Source organism: Protopterus annectens, chromosome 3.part0 (assembly GCF_019279795.1).
Source record: "Protopterus annectens isolate FY-2018-M chromosome 3.part0, PAN1.0, whole genome shotgun sequence".
Taxonomy (NCBI): domain Eukaryota; kingdom Metazoa; phylum Chordata; order Ceratodontiformes; family Protopteridae; genus Protopterus; species Protopterus annectens.
This window is the reverse complement of record NC_056731.1, coordinates 510,878,401-510,897,786: the sequence shown is the minus strand read 5'-3', so window position 1 is coordinate 510,897,786 and position 19,386 is coordinate 510,878,401. Positions and strand designations below refer to the sequence as shown.

General features: G+C 40.5%; 1 protein-coding gene across 1 annotated transcript in view; it reads right to left on the bottom strand.

The window, feature by feature from the left end:
* LOC122796453 (EF-hand calcium-binding domain-containing protein 6-like) overlaps positions 1 to 19,386 on the bottom strand; it is a 1,291,945-nt gene that overhangs the window by 656,856 nt on the left and 615,703 nt on the right. The window contains exon 10 of the mRNA XM_044064930.1: positions 17,470 to 17,577. Within this exon, the coding sequence (XP_043920865.1) occupies positions 17,470 to 17,577 (108 nt within the window). The remainder of the gene's footprint in view (positions 1 to 17,469; positions 17,578 to 19,386) is intronic.

The following is a 19,386-nucleotide window of genomic DNA, read 5'->3' as shown; positions in this document are numbered from 1 at the left end:
CATATTGAACTTCCCTGGCATATGAGTTGCTATTAGATAGCACTGAGAAGATATTGTTCATTGTCACACTCTCATGGACTCTCAACATAATGGATGAGATCTGGTTCCTCCTTGTTTGTTGATGTACCCTATGACTGCCAAGTTGTCTGCCTGCATAGCTGCCACCTCTAAGGGTAGACTGTCCCAAAAGGCCTACAATACTAGAATGACTACTCTCATGTCCAATACATTGATGTGAAGACTGGACTCTGACTGTGACCATATATACCTTGGACCGCCTGTCCCAGGTAATGCCACCCCCCCCCCCCCCCAAGTGGGAAGCATCCATGGTTACCATGGTTTGGGGAGAGGAATAGTTCAAATGACATCCCATGTGGTCACGTCACCCACCATTAGATATGTGTTTTGCAAATTTCTTTTAAAGATACTTGGACGGACACAGGTTGCTGTTTTATCAACCACTGTAGAACTCACAAGTAGGACCTGGCTAGTGGAACTACCTTGATTGAAGCTGCCATGGATCCCAGGAGATTTGAGAATCATTTTTGTTGGTGGCTTCTGAAAGGACAAGACAGTTAAACCCTGCTGGTTAATGGATACCATCCTTGCCTGGAGAAGTTTTATAAGTTGAAGGCTTGTGTCTAGCTGGGCTCCTATGAATCCTAAAGATGGAATTGGACACAATTTGGGCTTTGCCAGATTCACAGTGATGCCTAGGTCTGTAAACAGATGGAGCAAGGAGTTGCTGGCCTGGATAAGTTGATCACAGGTAGGGGCAGTAATCAGACAGTTGTATAAGTAAAGGAATACTTGGAATCCTTGCAGTCAGAGATGAGCTGCTACTACTGCAATAAACTTGGTAAGCACCTGGGGGACTTTGGTGAGAACAAATGACAGAGATATGAACTGAAAATGACTGGCTCCAAGCCTGCAGTGATGAAACTTCCCAGAGTGTATGCCCATTTTTATGTGGTAGTATGTATCCTGTAGATCTATTAAGTACATCCAGCATTGTTTCAAAGTAGATGGAGAATAGTCTGCACTGTGACCATCTGTAAAAAGAATCTTGAGTAAATTCCAGATCCTCTTTAGTCTGGTGGAATCTCTTGGATGACTTGATTGTTTAGAAGCTTCCTTATTTCTGAAGCAATTGCTTCCCTTTGAGTGGGTAGAATGTCAGAATGTCTTTCTGGGGCTAAAGGAGGAGCGTGGAAAGGGATAAAGTAGCCTATGGTTATTATCCTCTGCATCCATTTGTCTTGAGTGATGGAGGTCCAGATTGTTGGATGCAGAGACAGTTGTTATGACTGCTTCTGGAATGCAGTAGTCAAGCAACTGTTCAGGAGCTCTGAAAAGTATTCTCAGAGAAGGAACCCCTAAAGCCTTGATTCTGCAGACTTTCTTTACCCAAAGGGCAAAACCCATTATAAGAGATCTCTTTTATGCTACAGGGAGCTCTGTCTCCAAATGTGTCAGGTGAAAGCCCTTGCAATTTGTGAAACCAAATCTTCTTACAGACCACTTGATTTGTGGAGAAGGTCCTTTGAGGAATGGAAATGTGATCCCTACAGCAGAAAGAGATTTGCCTTCCTTTTCCCTTCCTTCAGTTTAGGACTAAAGGGTGTTGATTTGGGACATTCATAAAGGATGCCTTAAAATGTTCCACAAAGTTACAAAGCCTCATCCAAGTAGGTCTGCTAATGAATATGCCTATGCCAGCAGCTGTAGATACACCCTCTATAGCGTTGAATATAAGGCGCATAAAAATATTAGGCAAGGATTGGGGGGTAGCGAGTTGCACATCAATGGACTTCTTTTGATCTGCAAGTAGAGTCCCTAGGAGAGATTTAGCAATCTCTTTGGTCAAATCTCTGAAATTGTGTAATATGTGCCAAATAGTTCAGTGTTCTCACCAAGAAAGAGATGGGCCATAGACTCACTTCCCAAATATGTCCAATGCAGGAGACTCCTTGTTTGGCAGATAGGTACAAGGACTTTCTTCTGCTAGAAGTCTTAACCTCAAAATGCACTCTCGAGGCACTCCTAAAAATGGAGAACATTGATATCTGTGCAGTAACTGAGACCTGGTTCAAGGCTCCAGAGAGCACCCCTGCAATACCAGGCTACAACTCTTACCACACTTTTCGGCCACCAAACCAGGACCGAAACACTAAAGGTGGAGGAGTGTCAATATTCACCAAGGATATTCACACCACCAGGCTAGTTGCCCAACACAATGCGTCTGAAATTCTCCAGGTGCAACTAACACTAGGTAAGACTGCAATCCAAATTGTAGCTTGCTACAGATCCCCCACCATACCCCAAGATTCTCACTACACCTTTCTAAACATATTGGAAAATATTAAGATAGAACCAAACACCCTAATACTGGGTGATTTTAACTACCCTGCCATTAACTGGGAAAACTACTCATGTACCAACACCTTTGCCCAACGGTTCTTGGAATTCATAAATTCCAATGCCCTGGATCAGCTAATCCATAGTCCCACCAGGGGCTCCAATATCCTAGACCTGGTCATTACCAACATGGGAAATCGATGCTCCACACCTATGGTCACCCCCTCGTTAGTCAGGTCTGACCATAAGCTAATCACCCTTAACATCCACATCCCACCCCACCCCCAGTAAGGAAACCTCCATAAAAAACTTCTCCAAAGCCAACTTCATGCTACTCAAGTCAGAAGTGACAAACTTCATGACACCCATGCAGATGGGAACTGAAAGTTCATCTGCTGAATCTTACACTAAGGCACTGTACGAGCACATCCACTCATGCATGAATAGTGCCATCCCAAATAGAACCAATATGCTCTCATCCAAAAAAAGGAAGCCAATCTGGTGGTCCCCTGCCATAAACAAACTTTACAACAAAAGGAAGAAACTGTTGCAGAAAAGAGGAAAATCCCAGGATGCAAAAAACTTCCTTACCAGCCTCAGTAAGAAACTGAGATCCCTCATAAAATCCTCCAAAGCTAGTTACAAAAATAAAATTGCCAAAGATTCCAAAGACAACCACAAGGCATTCTATAACTATGTCAAGAATCTAAATGGCAATGCTCAGATCTGCTCTGAGCTAAAACAGAATGGCATTAAATATACTGATCCCAAGGATATTGCCAATATCCTGGCAGATTGATTCAGTGCCAACTTCACCCCCTCTCACCCCCTAAATGGCCCATCTCAATACCAGAAGATTGCCAAATTCCGGTAATAACAGCCACACAGGTAAAAAACGCACTCTCCAAAGCTAAGAATACAGCATCCATGGGACCAGATGAATGTGTATTACATGAACTACAATATGAACTGGCACCTCACCTAAGTGTCATGTTTAATCATAGCTTCACATCAGGTTTCGTGCCCACTGAGTGGCGCAGAGCTACAGTTATCCCACTCCACAAGTGAGGATCCACCTTGGATCCTGGAAACTACCGTCCCATCAGTCTGACAAGTCTTATCTGCAAGGCCATGGAGCATATTATCATGGAACTTATAAACAAAGACATTGGCAACCTTCAAACACTGGACCCCACCCAGTTTGGGTTCGTGAAGGGCCGATCTTGTCTCCTGAACCTGATTGACTTCTTCAAATCAGTCTCCAGAGCCATGGACAAGGGTAAGGTGGTCCACACAGCCTATCTAGACCTTGCCAAGGCCTTTGACACCATCCCCCACTCTGGAATCATAGATAAACTTACTAAGCTGGGCATTAATCCCTACGTCACCCAATGGGTTGCTAACTTGCTTACTTATAGAACCTACACTGTAAAAGTAGCCAACTCCAAATCCAGCTCCAGACAAGTGAAAAATGGAGTACCTCAGGGTTCAGTCCTGGGACCGCTCTTGTTTGGCATCTACTTCTCTGAAGTACAGGCCAACACTAAGGGACTCTGGCTAACAAAGTTCGCAGATGACTGCAAACTGGGAGCCATTGCTGAATCCCCAAATGATGTGGATACTCTACAAAAGGGCCTTACAGAAACAGATGCTTGGTGACAGGGCCATGGGCTCAAGCTCAATGCCAAGAAATGTATAGTTATCCCCTTTGGGAAAAAACATGTATCTGTGAATTACCATATAGGTGGCAGTACACTAAACACCGAAAGTGTGATAACAGACTTAGGGACACAGGTGGACAGTGGTCTCACCTTCGATAACCACATCGCCACAACAGTCAGGAAATCCTGCTATGTGGCACACCTCATGACTAAGGGCTTTTCATCCAGAAAAAAGGAAGTCATTGTCCCACTGTACTCATCCTTCATTAGACCCATTATAGAGTACAATGCCCCATTTGGTATGTACCTCTCAAGACATCTGCAACAACTGGGAAGGCTACAGAAATACCTCACTAAAAGAATCACAGGCCTAAAGCAGATGCCCTACGCTGATCGCCTTAAAAAACTCCAGCTATACTCTGTCACATATCGTCTACTCAGTGGCGATCTCTGCTTAACATACAAGGCCATGTCAAACCCAGAGCTGTTGGATATGTTACACTTAAAGAAATCCCACTCCATCAGAGCCACACGCTCCAGGGATCTAAACCTTGTCATCACAATAAACAAAACATGCTGGAGGGATAGGTTCCTGACCCAGAGACTCCCCAGACTCTGGAATAGATTGCCCATACATGTCAAGCAGAGTGCCTCTTTGGCCCTCTTCAAAAGGAACCTTCACGATTGGATGGGAGAAAGGAAATTCACCCCAGGGATCACGTCAGTCACCCTGCTAGACAGGGGTCCAGGGAAGTAAATAGTGTGGGAAGAAATAGCCAGGGAATTGTTATGGCTAGGCTTATATAGGCCCTCGGGCTGATAGCCTAGTACCAACCTATGAACCTAGATCTTTCTTGGTGGCTGCTGCCACCACCATGGAATTCATGGCTGGGCCCTTGCTCCATTGGGGATGGTCTTAAGATCATAGTTTCAACTGTGCCCAGTTCCTTCCAACCCTGTGCAGAGATCCGGTAGATCATCTCATCCATGGGCAGGACTACCCAAGATGTAGATGGTCCAGAACCAAAAGCTTTGCGGAAGACTGACTCTTCTGGAGAAAGCAGCTTGGAAGACCATCCTCTCTCTAAGTAGTTTAAGGATTTCTCCAAATGAAACATCAAGGAGAGATTTGGAGGAAGTATCAGGGGTGACAGATTCTTGAGGACAATCTAGGTGCCTCCATTTGCATGTGTGTTTCTTGTGTATCTCCTCAGTGAGATGCTCTAGCCAGACTCAGAATGTAGTCTCCTACACAGGAACCAGTGCAAGACTTTTGGCCACTGGCTGCACCAATGGAACAAGAAGAGTGGGGTCTGGACTCAGAGATCCTTTGTGGGAGAGATGGATCCAAACTTGAGGGATAGTCTTCTCTCTGGAATGAGAGTGTACTCTCTCAAAAGCCTCAAAAGCTGAGCTTGATATGGGCCCAGGGAGCCAAAACCCCTGAGGGAGGCTCAAACTGAGACACTGCATGGTTAAAGTTTGACAGTGATGTCAGAGCGGAACTATCTAATGCTGAAGTCTGAAGAGGGAGAAATGGCTCAAAAGATCTCAGATCAATGCTGATCATTAGGCTCTAAGACTCAGATGGCTCCAATGTGGTCAGAGACAAAAGAATCAGAGGATGCATCAGCATCAAGGAACTAAGTCTAGGCTCTGATGCAAACTTGACTTGGGTGGAAGTCAGATCCATAAGCCCTGATCAATAAGGCTGGGTTGGAAAGAGCAACTACTGAATGTGGAGAAGCTGTTCCCTTGGCCCTGCCAGAGGGTGGAGCCAGGAGAACCCCCAATTGGATCTAGTTCCAAAAGAATGTCCTCATCTTGTCCAGGTCTGCTTCGGTTAAGCTCCTGGAAGACCTGGCTGATCAGAAGGATGAAACAGCAGGGGAGGTCTAGAGTGGTGGTATTGCTTTTCCTGCAAGATCAGGAATAAGAGCATAGGAGATGCAGGCTCTGGAGAGAACCTTGGCAGAGTATTGGAGTCAGTGAGTATCAGATATGAGAACAAAGTTGGCTCTGAGGGTTTTGCTAATCTTGTAGTTGGCTCCAAGGAAGATGAGCTTTCTTGGGGGACCTCTGAGGATTTAGATCTCTGCTTTCCTTTTTCATTTTCTTTCTCCTTGGTTTTCTTCTTAGGTTTTTCAGCCAATTTTTAGAAGGAGAAGAAGGTTTTGAGGAGGCAAAAGGAGCACTCTCTCCTGCATGGGCTGGGAGAAGCCCTTTTAGAATCAACTTTTTCCTTCTCTCAACCATGGCCTACTAGGTGAAGGCTTCACAGATGGAGCAGGAGGTGTCCAGGTTTTTAGGGACCTAAGCAAAAAACACATTTGTCATGTGCATCCAAGTTTGGTTGCTTGTGACTACATGCCACACACTTTTTAAAAACAGTTGGTTTGTCCAACATCCTACAAAGGAAAGCAGGTAAGAAGAAAACAACCCACAATAAGATTATTAACTATCTAAAGATATAACAATAACAATATTTTTTTGGGGGGAGAAGAGGAATTTCAATGTTCAAGGCAAAGACCAAGGAAAGAGCTTAAGGGAGTAAATATCCTACCAGAAAGATAGAAGAAAGGAATATATATATATATATATATATATATATATATATATATATATATATATATATATATATATATATATATATATATATATATATATATATATATATATATCTATATATACATATTCATACATATATATATATGTATATATATCTATATATATATATATATATATATATATATATATATAGAGAGAGAGAGAGAAAGAAAGAAAGAAAGAGAGGGAGAAAAAAAAAACTACAAACAGAATATGCTTACCTCCTTAAGACCACCAACAGATCCATCCTACTCTTGTTGTGGGAAACCATATCTGAAGTACTTTGTTAACACTACCTGTTCCAAAAGCTTTAAAGTAGCTGAAGTCAGATCTGACTCAGATCCAAAGACCCATATGTTTAGTTGTTTGTTGTTGTTCTTCTTTCGGCTTTTCCTGGTTAGGGGTCGCCACAGCGGTACTCCGGTGGGCTAATGAATGTCAGTAGATTTTTACGGTGCCGTGGTGCCAGGCCGACGCCCAACCTTCAACGAAGGCACGCACATTTACTCATGTCTTTCGAACACCACTTGACTGCAGGGTGGACATGCAGACTCCACACAGAAGGCCCTCCAGCCGAGAATCAAATGGGAGAGCCTCTTGCTGTGAGGCGACAACGCTACCACTGCACCACCGTGGCTTAAAGACCCATATGTTTAGTAACAGACAGAAAAGACAACATTAGATCTACTCTTCAAAGCAGGACCTTGTATTTATTTTTTAATAAGTGTGACTCCATTTATCCTTTTGGCAACTTTGCTGCTTCTACTTCCGTATGAACCTCTCTGCTTTGACCTCAAGATTGTAGTATATATTAGTCTACACATCAGATTTAAGATATGGACTAAAGCAAGCAAGGGTGGTATTGACAGCCAAGAACTCCCTCATTACATTAGTTGGAAACTAACATATGTGCGTGCTAGACTAGAAATTCAGTTTTACTTAAAGTATGACATCAGCGGAGAATATTAGCTGACTTCTTGTTTGGATGTGGAGTGTTTACTGTTTTTGGATTAATTTACCTGACACTAAGTTCACAAATCTTCTACATTTTTTTACTACTTTTATTTCACATTTCAACAATATTTGAATGGTTACTAAATGTTGCTTTTTACTACTTTCCCTTGCAAATGTTGAGAGCTAAAAATGTCAGATGTCTGCAGCTGTTTGCCATCAACATACAACAGAAAGGTGTTTGATTTTACCTGGTTTATTGTATTACTTGTGTTTTATCTTATTTTATTTAGTTTCTTAATCAGGGTAGAGTATGGGTCACAATGGAACATTTTCAGGTTCAGTCCTGATATGAAAATGATAAAAATGAAAAAACAGCATAAGAAAATACAAAAAAGACTAGTAATATAAATACAATGATGCAGTAGAAATACAAATCCTAATACAGTAATTGAAGTTGAAATACATGATCACAGGACACAGTTGCCTTTTCCTCAGTGATTTTAGAATCGAGTGAGATAACGGAGGAAAGGAAGGGGAAGTGAAAATGGAAGTGTAGGAGTGGGGAGAAGGGGATGGAAAGGACAGTATTAAAAAGTGTTATGTACAGTATATATAAGTAACTGAAAGCTGGAACACGTAGTGCATGCTTAAAGTGAGGATGTAAAGGATCAAGGGTGGGAGAAATGAAGCAGTGGTAGGTAAAATGACTCAAGTGATTGTGCCAGCACAGAAACATATTAAAGTTGTAGCTTTGAATAGAAATTCTTTGAGATCATGCATAGGCATTGTAGGAAGAATTGTTCTTTAAGTTAGGCAGGGAGGGATTCTCAAAGCTGTAGGTCTGGAGTGGGGAAATTGTGGTCTGTGACTGGAATTTGTTTTTTGGAACCTGCAGGATGTTTATGTTGGAAGATATAGATCTATGGAAGTAGCTGGAGCTGCAAATAGACTGCTGGCAAAGAAGAGAACAACTCAAGATTAATTAGTTTCAAAAGGTGAGACCCTGAGCAAATATAGGAACGAACATCATCACTCCCTTCTTTCCAATTTTTATGGGATTAGGGTATTGCATTAACTGACAACCTCTCTTGATTCAGTGCCACTCTTCTACCTTCTTTGAAAGTAGCAGGTCTTCTGTCATGCAGTCTTTCTCATGGCAGGACATCCTTGTCTTCACGTGCCTTCTTCCCGTCTCCCCCAGATCTGCTTTATCATATTGTCTTCTACTTTCCTGGACATGTGACTGAACAGCCACAATTTGTTCTTGCTCACCTTATCTGCAGATGAGGCACCAAACAGCCAAGATTTGTTCTCTCTCACCGTCTCTGCAGATGAGGTTTCTTTGAATTCATCTCTGATGAACTAATTTCTTAATTTGGCCCACAGTGTGCATCTTTCCAGCCATCTCAGGCACTTCATCTCCATTACTTCAAGCTTCCTCAGCTGCTCTGTCTTCACTGCTCAGATTTCTGTGCTATACAGAAGCACTGGCCACACCACTGTTTTGTACAACTTTATTTTTCCTTTTCCTTGATATTCTTCAGTTGCGTATTACCTCTGACACTTTGTGCCAATTGGCTGCACCACCTTTCATTCTAGCATTGCCCTCCTAATTCAGATCTCCCTTCCCCTCAGCCTCCCATTCCACACACTTCAAGCTATTAATCTGATCCACCATTGTCACTTCTCAATTCTTAGCTTCTACTACCATGACCACTGGTTTATTCATAGTCAGTTTCATCCCATGTACCTTCAATTTTGGATTTAAGTCTTGCATAATTTGCTGTGGTTCCTGTCCACAGTCTGACTATAGTGCTTCTTCCGTAAGGCACATATATGAAGATAGTGGAGATTGACTCATTGGTTTTCACATTAAACTGTTTTATGTAGTCGGAAGGACTTTAGACTAATTTTTTGTATTCTTTGAATTTCAGCTGTTACATTCATTTACTGCTTATGCGAAGGGCTGCAGTAGCTGATCCAATGGGAGCTGGCATTGTTGGGTGTTGCTGCTGTTGTTATCGGAGTATTATGTGTTGTCTTTGCATCATGGACCCCTACTGTACATGAATGTTGATGACCAGTGGAGTTTGAAACTCTCAGACAAACTCAATATTTTTAAACCACTGCTTAATCATCTTAACCATTCCTGGTCCTGTACATGCTCATCACAGGGTTAAAACTTTTTCACTGTACAATACTATCTAAATACTCTCCTGAAATATAACATTCTTAATCTCTTACTGAAATGAAAATACAATTTTATACATAACTGCTACCTATACAATCCACTAAGTTGCATGTACGCTTTCTCTTCAGTAATTTCCACCTCTGTAAAATCTTAAAAATGTGTATGTATAAATGTAACTACTGTTTCTGTATAAATACTCTCCTGAAGTTGTAGCCCCGCTCACTTTGCTCACCTCCAACCCCCATTCCCACCCACCCCTTATATCATTACCTTTATACCTATCCATACAACCACACCTCATCACTTCCTCCCAAATCCCCCACCCCTCTACTTCCTGTTCTCATACTACCTCCCTTCTTTGCTCCTCCCCACACATACCTACTATCAAAGACTACTATAGCTTACTCCCACCCCTTCCTCTCACCCTCTGTTCTTCATCCCATAAAGTGACATGTCTCTTACAACTCAAACTATACTCTTACCTTCTCTGCTCCTTATACTCTATCACCTCACCTCCTATCACTCACAATTACCTACTCCCTATTTCCATCCCTCAAACACTACTCTTAACTCAAGTACTACACCACAACCCTATCTACTAATTTGTCCTAAAATAAAAATCTTCCCCCTCCCCTTTAGAACAAAAAAACAAAGTCTACTTACTCAAATTAAAACCCCATTACAAACCTCTACTTCTGTCTGGTGACATTCATCCTAATCCAGGCCCTACAGACACTACCATGAACAATAACCCCCCTGTATCTAAACCTGCCAACCCATCCAACCCACAAAAACAAGTACAATTCTGCTCTATGTCAGGAGCCTTGTAAATAAAGTTAGAGAACTCCATGCTTGGATACCTAACTATATTCCTGACATAGTTACCCTAACTGAAACATGGTTAAAACCACACCATCTGGACAGTGAAATCATCCCTCCTGGCTATAATATCCTTAGATTAGATCGACCTAAAAGAAAAGGAGGAGGAGTCTCCATACTCTACTCCAATTGTCTGTCCCAAATCAGTCCCACACTAGACTTACCGTCCTTCTCACCAGCTGAACTCCTACTGACCAACTTCAAATTTAGCAGTTTCAACACCATAACTGTCGCAGCAATCTATATTCCTTCAGGTGATAATATTAACATACTTGAGAACATCCTATCTCATCTCTCACATACCATCCACAATGAAATAATTATACTGGGAGATGTAAATATTGATTGGCTTGCAATACAAGCCTCCAACACTACCTCCTGTATAAACATACATGGGTTTGAGCAGCTAATCACAACCCCAACCTACATTAATACATCTCACCTACCTAGCTCTCTTCTTGACTGGATATTTGTCTCCCACCCTCAAAACTATCATAACTCCCAAACCCTTCCAAATGCCCTCAGTGGCTACTGCCCTATAACAGTTACCAGACATGCTCCCCACCTTACCAAACCTAACAAATTACCACCCGCTCACTTTTGCATTTCTGTCCTAACTCCTTTATTCACCAACTCTCCAAAATTAACTGGTCTTACCTCACCACTCTTCCTTTAGATGAAGCTGTCCACTCCTTCAACACTACATTCCTAAACATTAACTCCCTTGCTCCTCTTTGCACGATTAGAATCAAATCTAATACTGCTCCCTGGCTCACAAAATCTACCAGAACCCTCAAGAAAGACTGGGATAGGATTTGGAAAATGTGGACTAAAACTAGGACCCCTTCTCTTCTTCAGAAATATAAAGAACTCAGAAATAAAATTTAAAAAAAAATCATCCATTATGACAAAATAAACTTATATGTCAATCAGACCCAAAGAAATTCTGGAGTTCAATTAAACAGAGTCTTCATCCAGGAAACCCCTCCTCTCCTAACCCATGTCCCAATACAACACCTGAAGACATAGCCAACAAATTTAACAATCATTTTATAAACTCAATAACCTCCATAATAAATCCCCCCCAGAAACACTAGCACCCCCACAAACTCTATACCTCTTCCAAACCTTCCTAACTCCTTCTCTCTAAAAGCAGTATCAACTAACTATGTAAAGTCATTACTCTCTAAACTTAAACCTTGTTCCCCATCTGTTGACAAGCTACTCTCTTACTTCCTGCAGATTGCCTCTGAACCTCTTGCCTATCCTGTATCCATCTTAATCTACTGATCCATTTCTGAATCCTACATCTCCACTGTATGGAAGAATTTCTTTACTCTACCCACTCACAAAGGGGGCAACTCCTCAGACATATCCAACTTCAGACTGATTGCCATACTCTTTCCACTCTCAAAAATCCTAGAGAAATGCATTCACAAGCAGGTAATGCATATCTTCACCAAGGAAACCTTCTCACACCCACACAGCATGGTTTCTGTCCCAAGCATAGTACAACTACTGCATTCATATCATTCATCAACATAGTCTCCCTAGCTTGGGATAACAATAAACTTGTCTCATGCCTATTCCTTGACCTTTTTAAAGCCTTTGACACTGTCTCTCACCCACTCCTTCTAGATAAACTCACTTACATTTCTCTCCCCTTACTATCTCCTGGTTCTCCAGCTGTCTCTCTACCCGCCAGCAATCAGTTAAATGGCTCTCTGCACTATCCTCCCCTCTCACTGTACAAATGGGAGTTCCCCAAGGGTCCATACTTGGACTACTCTTTAATATTTTCACCAACTTGCTCTACTCCTCTTGTCCCCAGTCATCTCTTGTGCAATATGCTGATGACTCATCTGTTATAACCATTGCTGACAACCCAACTGACCTCCACTCAACTACCCAGGCATCCTTCCACACCATTGAGACTTGGCTTAGTGATAACAAACTAATACTTAATCCAAAAAAACTAAGCTCCTACGCTTCCTCCCTAAAAACATCACCACACTCAAAAATACATTTACCATCTTATCCTGCAACAACACTATCATCTCAGCTGAATCTAGTACTAAATTGCTAGGTGTCACAATAGATGATCAGCTTAAGTTTGATCTTCATATTACTAACTCGGTAAAAAGAACTCAGAAACGTGAACACCTTTTCCGTGGCAAGAAATACTTAACTAACACTGCCCGAATAACTCTTTCCCAGGCTTTATTACTCCCAACACACCTGAACAGATGCCACATATTCACAACCTAAATTCTACACTTACTTACAAGCTTGAAACTACCTATAATAAGATCGCCAGATTTGCAGCTAACCAAACTTACAAGTCACAACACTGCTTACCACTACAGCAACTAGACTGGCTTGATTCCCCTCAGCTGCTCCAACTATACCAACTACAAATCATCCACTCTGTCCTCTACCTACCCTCCTTCTGCCCCAGCCTCTCCACTATCATATCCAAATATTCCCCTGCAAGGAAGCTACGCAGCTCAAATCAAGAATTATTAGACATCTACAAACCCAAAACCAAAATAGGCTGCCTTCTCTAGAACTATAACCAAGCTATATACTGGAACCAACTCTCCTTGGAAATAAAATCCCTCCAGCATAGCAAAAGTTGCTAATTAGCCACAAGGAGATACCTAAAAACAAAGTGGTCTTGCCACTGTAGCCAACCACCCTGAAACCACCATCCTTTCACCTATTTCACCACCTCACTCAATGTATCTCTAACACTATTCCCCTGCCTCTTCTACCTCTTCCCTTCCTCTATTGCCAACCACTCTTAATTCTTACAGTCTCAAAACAACCTACCTGTCTAGTCTGTCTCCTATACTCTACCTCCCCTATATCTCCTACTAGCCATTCTTACTTTCCTTTCTTGTTTTCAAACTCCTATACAACTAAATCTTACCCACTTTAAATAAGCATCTGCCTAACTACTAGCTCATCTTGTTCTAAGCAGCTTAAATAATATTGTAACTAGTCACATTTTCTTGTGCTAATTGTTTAAAACCTTGTTTGTAACAACTCACATACTTGTCTGCCAGTTGTTAATACTCTATATAATTGAATTGGCTGAGGAGCTTTTTTTCTCTCCAGGTCTCTGCTTGTAAGATCCTATTGCTGATTCTTACTACTATGTTACTAAAATTTAATAAATTGTTTTTTAGTCTTTAGGAGCTTTTCTCCCCGGGTCTCTGCTGAAAATGAGCCAAAAGCTCAGCCAGACTAACCCGGTTAACAAATGTAAAATAAAATAAATAAAAATGTATATACAAATGTAACTACTGTTTGTATATTGAATGTAAATAGAAATGTAACTACAGTGTTTGACTTGAGCTTAGTATAATGCAATGTTAACAAACGGAGCTTTTCTTCACGGGCCTCCGCTAAAAATGGGTATTACCCAGTCGGACTTTTCCAGTAAACAAAGACAGATAAATAAAAAAAAAATGGCAGCTGGCAGATATTTGGTGCTCTTTATTACTCATTTAATTTATAGACAGCAGCAGTTTTCTCAGCTGCTTCTGGCACCAAAGAATGTTCTGTTTTACAAGATGCTCAATTTTTCCTTTGTGAAGACAGGCCCAAGTGAATGTGATTTACCTGGAAACCTTTGATGGATATTTGAAATATTTATTTGGCATGATACCATCTTCCCTGTGGGTTGTGTTCCTATGCGGATTAAGATGTTTCAGTGAGCTTGCCTGATTTTGTTACCTTAGAAGCATTTGGTAGACATTGGATATCTTTGCCACATCCTTTTGACACTTACATAATGTGTTTATTGATATTTAAGAAGTCCAGAGTGCTTACTTTTATAGTGGTAGGAAAGGTAGTGCCACTTTTCTCCCAAGTTCAAAGGTCACATGTATATTGTGAGGTACTCTCCTTTTTCTTCCAATTGTATTGAAACACAACAGAAAAAAGGTGTCAGTTTTGTTAAGTACGGTTGTGTACAACAATGTTCTCATCTTAAAGGGACACACTGTAGTAATAATGTATAATATAACAATACACTTAGTAATAATGTATAATATAACAATACACTGTAGTAATAATGCATAATATAACAATACACTTTGGTAATAATGTATAATATAGCAATACACTGTAGTAATAATGTATAATATAACAATACACTGTAGTAATAATGTATAATATAACAATACACTGTAGTAATAATGCATAATATAACAATACACTGTAGTAATAATGCATAATATAACAATACACTGGAGTAATAATGCATAATATAACAATACACTGAGGTTCCTTTTATTTACTTATTTATCCTTTTGTTGACCATGTTAGTCACACAAGGCTAGTAGCATCTTCTCAGGGAACACCTGAGGTGGTATTTATACTACTAGGAGAAATATGAGTATCAGGGAACTTTGCTTTCTCTTTTCAATAGATGTTGTGGAACCTTTTACATCCGCCTGAGCTACCACAAATTCAAGCAGATGGGACCTCAGTTTAATGTCTCATCTGAAGGATGGCACACACAGGAGTGCAGCACTTCCCTAATGCTTCAGTGCAGTGTGAGCGATACAATCATCTGGGATGGGAATAGAACTTACTGCCTTGTGGTCTTCCAACACTAAAGGTAAGTGTGATGCCTGTTGTGCCACTGACACTACCATAAACCTTTAAACCAATCTTCATTCTTTCACATGCCTAGTCTATTTGCAGGTGTGTATGTAGAAAAAATCATTGCTAGCTGGTCAGACCATGGGATTTAGAAAGGGTAACTCTAATGCAGAAGTCATAACGCTAAAGGATTCCACAATGGTAAGCCTTTCTGATTCATAGACCACTGGCATTTTCCCTGGTGGTGTCCGTAGTGTAAACAGCAGTCTCACTTTGTAAAACACATGTTAACGTAGTAGTGCAGGGGACCACCTAATGATAACTAGCCATGTTCTCTCCCCATGGAAATGGCAGCAGCTCTGGATTCAGATGATCATTTTGCTGAGTTATTTTTTTCGGTATGATGAAAACATGAATGCCACTTCTTGACAGCATTCAAATAACAAGATGAATCCTAAAAAAGTGTGGTCATCCATTTCTACAATACTCAACCCCGATACTAAAATTAATCCTTCTCCATATCCTGAGAAGCCACCCACACAAATTGCTACTCTTTTCAACTCCCACTTCATTGAAAACATATCTAAACTCAATGCTAGCACTTCTCAGCCCCCTCCACCCCTCCCCACCCTTGCATAACCTAGGAGTCAACAAAACTTTAGGCCCGTCCTCTCCCTCCCATCCACCTTCTACTTCACCCCCCTATAAATTAGCTCATGCTACTCATCTTATTCCTTCTGACTTCACTCTTACTCCTGTGTCAACTAATACCATAAAAAAACTACTTCATAACTCATAACTTCATAATTCATGGCTTCACCTCTGCTGACAATCCTCCTACAGTATATTTAAAGTTAGCAGCAGAAGCTGTTGTACATCCTATTAGTATACTAATTAACAGGTCCATCAATGAATCCTCTGTATCAGTTCTCTGGAAAAGATCATTTATTCTACCTCTACATAAATGGGGTAACTCTACAGATATTTCTAACTACCATTCTATCGCTATCCTGTACCCAATCTCAAAGCTCATAGAAAAATGTGTCCATACTCAATTTCTAAACTTTTCTATCAAAAGTCAACTTCTAATATCAACACAGCATGGATATGAACCAGCTTATTGTATCACGACTGCCTTGATATCCTTCATGGACACTGTTAATAAATATTCACTTCTATTGGAGTAATCATGACTACTATTTTGACTTCAGGCTAAGTATAATAGAGGTGTGTGTGTGTGTGTGTGTGTGTGTGTGTGTGTGTGTGTGTGTGTGTGTGTGTGTGTGTGTGTGTGTGTGTGTGTATGTTTGCGTGAGTGAGTATGTATGCTTGTGCATACCTGGCAGTGTGTGTGTGTGTGTGTGTGTGTGTGTGTGTGTGTGTGTGTGTGTGTGTGTGTGTGTGTGTGTGTGTGTGTGTGTGTGCATCTGTCTCTGTGTGTGCATGTGCAAGAATGTGTGCTAATAGGGGGTGCCTATGTTATGCGTGGGCTAGTAAGGAGAACACTGGTGCTGTCAGCTCTGACAGTTCAGTGCTTAGCTGAGAGATATGGCAATGAGTCACTAATGAGGTGTTTCTCTGCCCATCTTTACCACCTCTCTGAACTGGAGATTCTATCATGCTATTTGACGAACTCAGATTATCCAAATAGCACAGGCAGAGATATTTTTGAATCCCATCCAGATTCTCCCTTTGCAAATTGCAAGTATTTCAGCTTTCTCTTGTGAAATTCTTTGGGAGTTGGGGGGGTTGGCATAATGGTTAAGGTGTTTACCTCAGAAACATTATGCACAGGGCCTTATTCTCATCTCTGAGGGAAATTGGCTAGGCTTAAAATGACTCCCAAGGGCAGCTAACCTAGTACTTACCTATGAACCTGTATGTACAATCTGAGTTGTACAGATGCTGATGATGTCGAAAATAATAAATCTTCACTTCTGTTATTTTTTATTTTGGTGGCCTCACTGGTACAAACTAGAGACATCACACCACTGATGTATGATGATATTTAAGGCCTGGAGAAGTTTAACCCATGTATTTTCTCTAACATTTAGTAGACAAATGGCTGTAGATTACTTTATACCCACCCTCCACCACTACTTCTGTAGGACTTTGAAGTATCCATCTTGTACCCAATGAGCAAGAACAAAGTACCTGCCAAATAGTATCATGTACTATATGTATCTGAAAAGTGTCAATACTTACTGGAAGGTTCCCAGCAGTGAAAGGAAGTCTGAATGAAACATATTGGCCAGTTTAGCTTCAATTGCTGTTACAGTGGTGGCAGGACTTATATTTCCATCTCTGTGAAACCTGAAAGTGAAAGTATCCAAGTAAACATAATCAGTTTCATGTACATCTGCTGCTTGCACACTTTCATCAAAAATCAGTCTTTTCTTCAACTTACATTTTACATACACAAATGAATAGGAAGACACAGACAGCGGATATATCCAGTTCAAAACCTTTACTGCAGTGCAACAAAACATAAGCACTTTCACCAAACAGGCATCATCAGGTGTATTACAAAAGCACTAACAAACACCCCCCCCCTATTTATACATCAAATGTCACATGATACAAATTCAAATTTAAAACCACAAATTTAAAGACACAACACATATAAAAGACATACATTTAATTTAAAAACATACATAAATAATGCATAGTAAAGCTATACTTCAATACTAATAACTACCTTCTTAGGGGTCTCTTCTTTAATTTAGGTACTAATGGAACTGATTCATTAAGCCCATGTCCTTCATCAGCCCTAAACCTCACTATCCATGAGGATTCCAAATCCTCGGTCTTAGCATGTATATCACCCTGCCTCAAAGTCTCATAAACCTAGCAATTACTAAAAATTTAAAACCATGACTGGAGTCGGTACTCAAAACATGCTTTGCCAATGCATTAACCACATTACCTTTATTCATATGGTAGATATGTTCTCTTATGCGTTCTCTGAAGGGATGGTCAGTCTTACCTATGTAAAACTTTTTGCATACAATGCAGTGAGCTAAATAAACAATATGAGAGGTATCACATGTAGCTGCTATTGGGAAATTGTTGTTGAAACTGTTGGAAACTGTGCTTGGCACAATATATTTGCTTTTGGTGAACAAATATATAAGCAATGCAATGGCTTGGCTATGGGCACTTCTTGTGCCAATAGCTATGCCAATGTTGTTATGGTCGCTTGGGAGTATGACCATATATTTAATGGGCCATTCAATGAACATGTTTTGTTTTTTCGTAGATTTGTGGACGACCTATTTATTTTGTGGAAGGGAGACCTTGATATATTTGCTTCCTTTATGGAATATGTGAATAGTAGTGCCTGTTATTTGAAGTTTACATCTCACTCCTCAGAATTAGTGGTGGATTTCTTAGATGTTTCTGTTAAGGATGAAACTGGTGTTATTTACACTAAGTTGCACATGAAAGACTGTCATGTGAATCATTTATTACATAGGGACAGTCTTCATCCTCCTTATGTTTTTAGAAGTGTGGCTTCTAACCAGTTTTATAGAGCTTCAAGATTAAATGCTAGGGATAGTGATTTTATTGTTGAAGTTGATAACGTGAAGATGAGTTTGAAAGAGAGAGGTTATGAGGAATATCTTATCCAAAACAACGCAGTTAAGGTTTTTGATAAAAGGATGAATGAAGCTAGACCATATTTTTCTACAGGTAATAGTAAGTTTGTTAGGAGGCGTGAAAGTAAGTATAACATTGGTTTGAGGTTTAAAGTTACTTATACTAGTGATGTAGATTGTTAGAAGGATATCATTAAAAAACACTGGGGTGTCCTTAGAACTGAAAATGATATCTCTAGGCACATACCTGAAATGCCGTATTTTTTATATAAGAACAGTAGGTCACTGAGAAGTAGGTTGTATTATCCAAAGGATGCAAGTAGGAATTCTCATTTAGTTGGAACTAAACCATGTGGTCATTGCAACTGGTGTGTATATATTGACAGCAGTTGCAAATATGAACATCCCGACCAAAGTAGATGTTATAATTTCACAATAGCAGCTACATGTGATACCTCACATATTGTTTATTTAGCTCACTGCGTTGTATGCAAAAAGTTTTACATAGGTAAGACTGACCGTC